Source organism: Hakea prostrata, chromosome 4 (assembly GCF_041222555.1).
Source record: "Hakea prostrata isolate BN-2017 chromosome 4, UWA_Hpros_2, whole genome shotgun sequence".
In the NCBI taxonomy this organism is placed as follows: domain Eukaryota; kingdom Viridiplantae; phylum Streptophyta; class Magnoliopsida; order Proteales; family Proteaceae; genus Hakea; species Hakea prostrata.
Window position 1 is genome coordinate 56,177,734 of NC_142603.1, and position 10,075 is coordinate 56,187,808.

At 38.9% G+C, this 10,075-nt stretch overlaps 1 protein-coding gene across 3 annotated transcripts; it reads right to left on the bottom strand.

Moving 5' to 3' along the window:
- Positions 1-1,778: 1,778 nt before the first annotated feature.
- LOC149019771 (uncharacterized) lies at positions 1,779-6,890 on the bottom strand. 3 transcript variants are annotated; one of them, XR_016173130.1, is made up of 4 exons: positions 6,005-6,890; positions 5,719-5,848; positions 4,106-5,508; positions 1,779-1,855 (listed from the first exon to the last, which is right to left on the bottom strand). XR_016173130.1 is itself a non-coding variant. In XM_089153758.1 (3 exons), exons 1-3 carry the CDS (start codon positions 6,135-6,137, stop codon positions 4,242-4,244), a joined length of 1,530 nt encoding a protein of 509 aa, XP_089009884.1. In that variant the 5' UTR covers positions 6,138-6,890; the 3' UTR covers positions 3,012-4,241. The 3 variants fall into 3 exon arrangements, 1 of the variants encoding a protein (XP_089009884.1); XR_016173131.1 differs by lacking the exon at positions 1,779-1,855 and adding an exon at positions 3,012-3,995; XM_089153758.1 differs by lacking the exon at positions 1,779-1,855 and having other exon boundaries at positions 3,012-5,508.
- Positions 6,891-10,075: the final 3,185 nt, after the last annotated feature.

Consider the following 10,075-nt stretch of genomic DNA (forward strand, 5'->3'; position numbering starts at 1 on the left):
GGACTGCTTGTGTCTCTCATGTTATTCTATATAGAGTTGGGATTAGATTGTGTTCTCTTACACCTCTCTACCATTCATTTAGGAGAGAGGTTCCGGATTCTTCAATATATGCTAAGGATGCAGAGCCTCTTTGGTACACCTAGCGCACATCAGATGGCTGGCAGCTCAATGCTTGCAACCGAAGTGCTGCTGCCTGGTCGTCGGATCGTGTGGATAGGACCCATTTGATAATCCACTTGGCGGCTCAAAGCTTGCAACAGAAGTGCTGCCCAGCCATCGGATGTGTGGAGAAGACCCATTTGAGAATCTACCCAGAAACTGTTTCTAGAAACAAAAATTTTTGTGGAAAACCGTTCAATAAACATGCTCCGTTTTAGGTTACTTTGAAATCAGAAATAGAAATTTATTCCTATTTTCGTTTGATGAAGCAAAAATGGTTTAAAGTGAAAAACAATTAGAGGGGCGTAAGAAAAAAAACATTAGTAAAAAATTACATTTGCAGAGAGCATGATTCAGGCCTTCCATTGGTCGTTTTGCTTTTAAAACGTTGCATTGAGTTTTAACTCTCTCTGAAAGAGGATGAGTCTTCCATTACCCGATCATCACATCATCACCAACACAGAGATAGATCGATCAATTATCCTATGCAAATCCATGAACTTTAACTGATTGATTTGTTTCTGTGTTAGATTATGGGATAGAGTAAATGGAAGTTGAGGGAAAGCTAAGCGGAAAATTTGAGACCTAAGCCTTGAATGGATGTTGTGGGGGCTTACATGCATGTCGTTCAAATTTCCACCAAGATGCATCTTCTTTTCACTCTATTGAGTCCCTAAGTTGTCATCTATCCTCTGTTGGCGGCAATCTAGCATAGCTGGTGTGATAAGCATTTTAACTCAAGCTGTTCGTCATCCACCAGCAATATCCAATTATCCACTGAATCAAGCTGGCGTTCATCATTCTGTTGGCAGATGTCGTCTAATACAGCATCGAAAATTTACCATCCATTTTCTTGTAGATGTGTGCCATGTGTTCCAACATCACGTCACATGGTTGAAATCCATTTATAAGTCACATTAGGGAGTTGATTGATGTGATTGATAAATGGATTTCAACGATTTGATTTAATGTTGGGACACATGGCACACATCTACAAGAAAATAAACCCAATATTGGTCCGTGCTTCATAATTTGAACAACATGAGGCTCAAGATGTGATTCTCATCGTTCTCTGTTATGCTTAATCTATATATTTAAATATTTTGATTTGAAATGAAAGACCTGCAATCCATAGTATGCCTTCCAGCTTTGAGTCTCTTCTTTCTCTCTTTTTTTGGGCCAATGAAGGAGTTTAGGTTAAAAAACCTCACTACCAACGAAAAAAATCTACAATAAATAAAGGTGGTATGTCTCACCAAGCTTGTTTAAGGAGAATCTAAAAACACTCATAATAAGAAAATCAGCAAAACTATTGCCAATCTGAAGAATATAACTAAATGAATTGTCAATCTAAAGAGGATTGGAGAGACCTTGGAGAGCAAAATCACAGGTAAGCAATCCGAATGATATGCAAATCCACAACTCTTAAAGAAAAGCCAAGAAGAATGTCATCTCTAATGGTTTTAAGTTTAATTATAGTTGCTCAAGAATTAAGTCTACATTTGCTTTGAGCCACTACAAAACCGACATTATAATACCACATAATGCAACCTCTACTTCCTTTGTGTGAAGTACTATCTAATGATCCATCCACAAAGATTTGAAAGAGAGCAAGTTCCTTGGTAATGATATGACTTGGCTTTGAATAAGGTTTCCCACAAACCTTTTTGAGACTCTATAGTGTAAAGTTGTATATCTGCATATAAATAAGAGAAAGTCATTGTATGTATTATAAAAGCATCAACCCTTCTAAATAGAAATACAATTGCATTCCTAGTATTCCATATGCACCAAGTTAAGGCACTCTACATCTAATTCACTCAGGTTAATTTGTCACAATCATTGAACTTTATTTTGATAAATTACATCCAATCATATAAATTCGTTTATAAGAAATCAGATATATTAATATGGAAGGGGATAGTCTCCAACACTCCTTTGTATGAGAACAAAAAAATAAAGCATGGCATACATTCTTCAGATCATGGCCACAAAATAGACAGAGGGGGTAAGTGAACATTCCTCAAAAAGAAGGAACTCCCAATTGCAATAGCTTTATAAGGGGATTGCCATAGAAAATGTTTAATGTTTTGGAGATTAGGAATTTGCCAAATATATTCTCAATACTTAGATGAGGAGGAAGAATAATTTACATTACCTTGATCATCAACCATAGCTAAACATTGATGATAAGTAGATTTCATGGTAAACTTACCATCTCTTGCTTTGTCCCAAATTCAAGAGTCTAAAATTTGAAATGAAAGATTTGCACTCCATATTTTTGTTCTTTTAGATTTCATTTCTGGTCATATTCTAATTGGAGCCAATTACAAATAAGTCTGGTATGAGAGTTACTAGGGGTTTATGGAAATCCACCTTCATTGTCTAGTCCACATTGCAATTTCTTTTGTTTCATGTTCTTGCTGGATTTTTGCATTCTTCTCGAACCGTCTGCGTGTGTTCCGCAACTAATCCTCCATCACAAGAATAAGTTCAAATTAGAGTTTAATCTAACTAGTCGCTCTTTGATTTGCACCCATCAAACCCATATGTGGATGTCACCTGATTTTATGCAAAAGACAACAAATCGTTTTCCTACTGCATTTACTAAGAATCTATAGAGGGAATGGGTAACTTCCTTGAATCGAAACAAATGGATACTGAAAATGTTTCAAGGAGCAATTTTTAATCAACCATCTACTAATACTGAAACGTTTCCAGACGCAAGTTTAATCAAGCGCCTTTAAAACTGTTACTTGGCATTTACATCTTCTGCTATTTATTTATTTATTTATTTATTTATTAATTATTTATTTTAAGAATGGAAGGTTTTTATATATTGGGGATGGGGGTATACTATAATGTAAGGTGGAGTTTTGACCTTGGCCTTGAGGGGATTCAACTATGACCTCCTATATTGCCTAAGTAACTTCAACTATAAATACCTATACTTTCATCCATAATCAGGTATGCTTTTAAGAATTGCACCAACTAGCTATTTGTTCATTGCAACCTGCTTTCTTCATTCAAAGATTAGGTATTCGACTAACTTGGGCGTCAGAGGCGTTACTTGACCAACCCGGTTGAGCACGCTCTTGCAAGTACACTTGATTGTGCGGTCGAGCAAGATTTTGCAGCAACAATTGACGCTGTATGGTTAAACGGTTTCGGTACCATATTGACACCCTTAGTTGCGCCCGTATCTTGCCCAACCAATGGAGCAAGAGGATCTAAACTCATCAAAAAAAGCTGGAATACAACAAAACCAGAAACTAATGTGAACCAGCTTGGGGTGCAAAACTGAAACCAAACCCAATTGAATTTCAAGGGTCTGAGAACTTCTTAGATTGATTACGGGATTCATTTCAGAGATCTTTAAATTGGTAATTAGTTTTAATCAAGTTGTTTTTCAGTTTATTCCTAGAAACAATAATATGCTTGCTGACTTTCTTGCGTGTGAAGTTTGGCATTTTCAGTTATTTCATGTATGGTGGTTTATTGTGAATCCTTTTGTACTCTCGGCTAGGTCTCTTGATCTAGCTTCTTTTTTTTCTTTTTCTCTTAACCAAATTTCTCAGTTCTTGACCCAAAAATAAAAAAAAATAAAAGAAAAAAAGGGTAAATAACCATAGCCCGAAAGAAATAAGAATAAATGGGAAATCCATCCAAATCCGAACAAACAACTTTTTTCCTTTTCAAGTTTTCAGTAATTTTTTTTTCGTGGGTGCGAAACGCAATCTGGATCCGGAACAAATGAAATGAGGATGAAACTATGAACTAACCTTACACTGCAATCCACTCCAAATACAAAATGTGAGCTCGAGCCTATCAATTAACTTACCACCCAAAGAATCAAATATTGAAAGAGATCAAAAGCTGGATAAGGTTTTATATCAGACAAATAACCGAACTATTTACAAATTGAGAAAAAAAATGAGGCACACACCTGTAATCAGAAAAGAAATTAAGCCCTTGTTGAAGCCTCTATTTCTCTCCTCTACCCTTGTGTCAGATGAGATGGGTATGTAGGAAAAATTCTGTAATTCTTCCCTCTGGGCTGTCTCCAATAATGTTGCAACAGACTATAGTTGCCCCAAGGCAGCCGCAAGTAACTGCAGTTGCTGCTGGTGGTGGTTGTTGTTGTTCTGATGATGATGCCATGAATTTCTTGTCAAGCTATCATCGGTGGTGAGTATTTGGGCTTCGGCCGGTTTGATCTCGTTGTATAGTGATTGAGGTGTCTGGCTCTTTAGAGGGGAAGTCACTGGAAATGGAGCGTGGAGAAATTCGGACCATTTGATAATATCCTGGGTAGCAGGTTTGGTTTCGGTTTCGGTTTCGGTTTCGGTTTCGATGCGATCGACTTGGCTGAGTAGCTTATTGTCTCCTGCTGTGTTGTTGCAATCCGTCAATCCCCAAGAGAAGACGCTGTTCTCAAAGAAGGCGCTGTTGGGGCTGCTGCTCCTACCGCTTCCAGTGCTGCTGCTGCTGCTGATGTTGATCATGTTGTTGCCGGCTCCCCAGTAGTGGCTTCCTCCTCCTCCTCCTCCTCCGTTTGTCCAAGTGTTGTCAGAGCAGGGAAGAATACTAGTACCGACGGTGGGGGTGGTTTTGAAACCCATAGACGACATGGAATTGATGATGGAAGTAGTCGTCGTAGTAGTAGTAGGAGGAGGAGGAGGAGGAGGAGGGAGAAGTGAAGTTATAATTGATGACTGGGATGATGGAAGGAGACTGGAATTGCAATATTGGGGAGTGAAGTAGTCAGAAGCCTTATTGCCTGAAGCTGAGATGTGATTGTGATTGTGATTGTGATTGTACCAGAATGATGTGTTTGGAGGAGTAGCGGCCTCCGTGTTAATGGAGGAAAGCCCCACCGTGTTGGAGTCGGAGTTGGTGTTGGTGTTAAATCGCTCAAGTGGAAAATACCTCTCCAGCTGGAAGAATTCCTTGGTTGCGGCCGCGGGTGTGAGCGAGTTGTCAGTAGTAGTAGTAGTACTGTTTGTGATGTTATTGGAACGCGAACAACCATGAAGTGCATACCTGCTGCTGCTAGCAGCCACCGAAGGCGGCGACTTCGGCTCTAGTGCCGCCGCAGCTACAGAAGCGGGTTTCAAATTGTTCATGAGTTCGTTGGAATCCCGCAAGGTTTCCTCACTGTTGCTGGCGGTGGCGGTGGCGGCCGGAACGTTTCCTTGTGCGGCGGTCTCAGTAACAACCTCAGACAGGGGTTTGTGTGTGCTGGGGTCAATCCCTCTTTGTCGGAGCTTCTTCTTAATGCATGAGTTCCATAAGTTTTTTATTTCGTTGTCCGTCCTTCCCGGTAACTGTGCTGCGATCTGAGACCACCTGATGATTTAGAAAAGTTGCCGCAGGAAAATTATTATTATTAAGGCTTAACTTTATTGGCTACTTCAAAAGTTAATTGGAACAAACAGATCGGAGGATTAGGATATATTCCTAATTCGTTCCGGGATGGACAAGTGAAGTGAACGAAAGAGCTAAAGAGGGAGAGGGAGCTAGCGGTTAAGTAAGTAAGTAATTAATTAATTTAAGTACCTGTTGCCAAGAAGTGCATGGAGTTCAATTATAAGGTTCTCTTCTTGTTGTGAGAATGTGCCTCGCTTCAAATCAGGCCTCAGGTAGTTTATCCACCTCAAACGGCAGCTCTTTCCACATCTCTGCAAACCTGCAAGCAGCCAATCAGTTATGTTTTTAAGATGAGGAAATTAATTAATGCATGCTTATTTGAAACTTATAAATTGGAAGCTAGGGGAGGGACGGTTGGTTAGTTAACCTGTTAACGAACGAAGGAACGAAGGAACGAAGGAAGGAAGGAACCTACCTGCTTGTTTAGGGACAGAGCTCCAACAGCCGTGTCCATACTTGGTAATATGCCTCAAAAGCTTCTCGTCTTCCTCGGGAGACCAGAGACCCTTCCTCAACTTCTGTTTGTAACAGCAAGAGTGCCTGGCCATCTCTGGCTTAGAGGCTTAGATTCTTAATTTCTTCTTTCTGGAGAGTGAAGCCAATATTCCAATCCGCCTGCAATTAATTAATCAATAATGCTAGCTCTGGAAATTAATAATGCTGGCTGCTGGCTGCTGGCTGCTGGCTGCGGAAGGAAGGGAGGAAGGAAGGATATAGAGTTTCGTCTAATTAAGAATCTCGATCGACATCAGATTGGTTCTGTTGGGTACTTGGATGCATGAATTGAAGTGCTATTAGGCTGTTGGAGGGTTAATTACTCTTCCTCTTAAGAGTAGTAGTAGCAGAGGAACTCGAGAGAGAGAGAGAGAGGAGGTAGTGCCGGTTGGGGGCCGGACGAATCGAATGACTGATTGGGGATCTGGAGATAAAAAATTATATAGGAGATGGCGGGCGACGACAGCGTTAAGTTACCCAAACTCCTCAGAAACTGTATCAGGAATTTGGGAGGCTGAGAGTACTAGCTAGTGAGACATTGAAATGGCAGCTCGGATCGATCGATCGTCGGATGAATTAATACAATACAATACAAAGGTAGATTCAGAAGCAGAAGCAGAATTAGAAGCGCAAGCAACCAACCACCATGCAATCACGCAGCCACAAGCTACACTGCTAGCCTAGAGGGAAAGAAGAGAAAGAGGGATCGCAGTCTGTAGGCAGGCAAAGTGATTGGCTTTTTTTGAGTCGTCTTCGTTCGTTCGTTCGTTCGATCGATCGATCCCCTCCCCCTTTTTATTCGATTTTCGTTTCTCTTTCTCTTTCTCTTCTTTTCTTTACAACTGCCAGCTAGCTAGTTAATAGTAATACCTCTCAATTAATTAATTAATTAATTAATTCAATCAATCAATGATTTGCGTCCTATTTTTTTAATTTTATAACAAAAAAATATGGAGAGATGAGATGACATAATAAAATGAGTTAAGATGTCCCAATCAGTCATTCGAGGCCCGAGAATTAATGTCTGTTGTAGGACGGTGGGACACTTCCATCTGATATTTTAAGGGCATGTCCAGGTAGATAGTAGATACCTTGGAATTGGAGCTTGTATAGCTTGTATAGCTCGTAGCTTGGGCTGAAGAAGAAGAAGACGAGGAAGGAAGAGGAGGAAGACCTTTTTCCTTTCTTTTTTTTTTTAATTAATTTTCCGCTTCTTCCGTTTATGGTTTGGAGTTTGTTTGGGCCCATTCGGCCATATCCAACTCTATCCAAAAGAGCCAGATTGCCAGAAGAAATTCTTTCTTAATTTCTTTCCCAAGAAAAAGAAAAAAAAATAAAAATCAGAGAGAGTGAGAATTAAATTTTACAACTACCAGATGAAAACTGAAGAGGAGTTTGAAGCAACAACCCTTTTCCAAGAAAGCTCCCAAAAGTTACAATCCAAGCTGAGCTGTAGATTCCATATAATCAATCAGATGTAAGTAACTACAATTAAGATGATGATTATCAGATAGGAAAAAGGAGGAGTGGAAAAGTGAAATTGATAATGAAAGAGGGACTTGGGGGGTTGGGGTCTTCCGAGAAGAAAGATCGATCCCTTGCTTAGTTAGGGACGGGTTTACCATTAGAGTATTCCGCACTCATCTATTTATTCAACAGATGCTGACGCATGCTTTCATTTTAATTAATTAATTTCTTTACTTTGCTTATTTCATTAGTTTAATTAATTCTTTTTTTTCCTTTTTCGGTAAAATCTTATTTTATTATTTCAATCAAATATGAAAACTTCCCCTCCTTTTCTGGCTCTCTCTCTCTCTCTCTCTCTCTATCTGGGCTTTTCAAAGTAAAAATTATTTTCAGTATGACAATCACTTTGAAAAGTTTCATCATAACGAGGAAAAAGAACAAAACAAATGGTTTGGACAGCTCTGAGAAAACGGAATGAAGGGAATCTTAGTTCATTCCCGTCTCCTTTCCTCAAATTTGTTAAACTACTCTTCCATGTTAACAACTTTTCACAATACTACATTATTTCTATTTTCACATGAAATTCTCCATCTTCCCTTTTGTTATTTCGCAACTGATGGAGGGAAATGTTTACCAAAAAAATAAAAATAATAACTGGTAGAGGCAAACAAGTGATACATATCTAATGCTTCACGCTTACCCAAAAAAATAAATACTGTGTTTACTCAAGCTAAAAAGATATAAAATGTAGAGCAATTTTCTATTTCTCCCCTATATTTAAAAGACTACTTATAATTACAACTTCCTAGCTGAAGCTTTTACATCTGATTCCCCTTTTAAGTCTAAATGCTCATCTCTTCTTCTCCCTTGATACTTCTTAATTCTCAAGTTACTCTCGATTATTTTAACTCAACTGGTTTTTTTCTTTTGAATTGAACTAGTTCATATAAACTAGTTCAAACTTATTAGTTGAAGCATCAAGATAAAAAATAATTAGAAGAAGAAGAAAAAAAAACCTATCTCTTTCAAGTTCCAGTAAGTTCCAGTCTTCTCAAAGACCATAGGAACATTACCGTAACATTACCGTTTAACCAGATGTTGACTTCTTTCCTAATCATTCTTCTTCCTTTTTTTTCTTTCTCTCGGTCTTTTGAACTTCGCTCTTCTTCTATTCGATCAACTTGATGGCATTTGAGATTGCAAGAGAGATAGGTGTATGTGTCTTTCTAGAAATCATTCCTTACCTTTGACCAACTTTAATTTGACCTCAGATTTCTATTTATGGTTTTTTTCCCTTGTCTTCATAGATGTTGCTACATCAAAGAATTCATCCATGGCTCTCAAATAGAACCTCTATAGTTTTCCTCGTCTCTCGTGGCGTCCATTAATATCTCTTTAGCCTTACAAGTTTTCTTCTTCATCTTCTCTTCTTTCTCTGTCTCACACATCACAAGCTTTGTCAATTCTAGTAAATGCTCGCGCTTCACCTCACTGTGATTCTTTCTCGCCATTTCAACGTACACAAACTCTTACCTCGTCTTCCAAAAACTTGGAAGTATAAAACTAATCAGCTACAATTGGCCATATCTGGATCGGAACTCCTTGGCTTAAACTTTCTAGTACAGAGTTCCAACCACAGTGACTAATAGACACCCTAGTTGACTAGTGAGACAATAACTCCACCTGTGGTGCCCATTTATGCACCAATAATCCCCTATTTCTCTCTTTGATTTGATCATCAAACCCCTCTGGCAACCAATCTTCTACTCTGAGCTCTGAAGTTATGTCCACTTCAAGCAAAGGCCTTACGACCTAGATGAAATTCTTGTCACTCACATCCAAAGCCTAGGCCAATTCCATCATTTGGGTTGCAAAGAGTGTGTTCTGAGACCCAAATGACACATACATAATAGTGCCAAAGACAAAGAAATTCCCTTTGGTTGAATGGTAATATTCCTATCGTCTCTGAGAAGATTGGAAGAGAGATAGGTTTTCTTTTTTCTTTGAAGCAGGAAGTGATGGTAGTGTTGAAGAAGTTACAACATTATTTTGGCAGTTCAACTAATTAGTCTAAACAAGTTAATATGAATCAGCTTCACTCGAAAGAAAGAGACCGATTGGGATAAAATTCGAGGGTGTCTTGGATACTAAAAGAATGCTAGGGGAAAAGAGAAGAGGTGAGAGTTTGGATTTTGGGGAATCATAAGTAAAAGTTTGATAGGAAAGCTTTAGTAAATAGAGTCTAAGTATATAGGAGTGATACCTACAATTGATCTGTCAATTATTTAGCTATAGATGCTTTAGGCAAGGGAATCATGTACTTGCAATTTTTTTTGGGTAGAAATGTAGTAGCAATTAGATATAGTCTTGCCTCTTTTACTTGAGTCATGAGTGAGAAGAGAGAAGCTCTCGCCATCGAGGGATCTCCTAGGGAGTCTGTCTTCTTGTGTTTGAAACATCCAGAGGAGTCTGGTAATGGAGGAACTCGTGGGGGAGAAGGGAAGACGACCTATGCTGGTGTAGT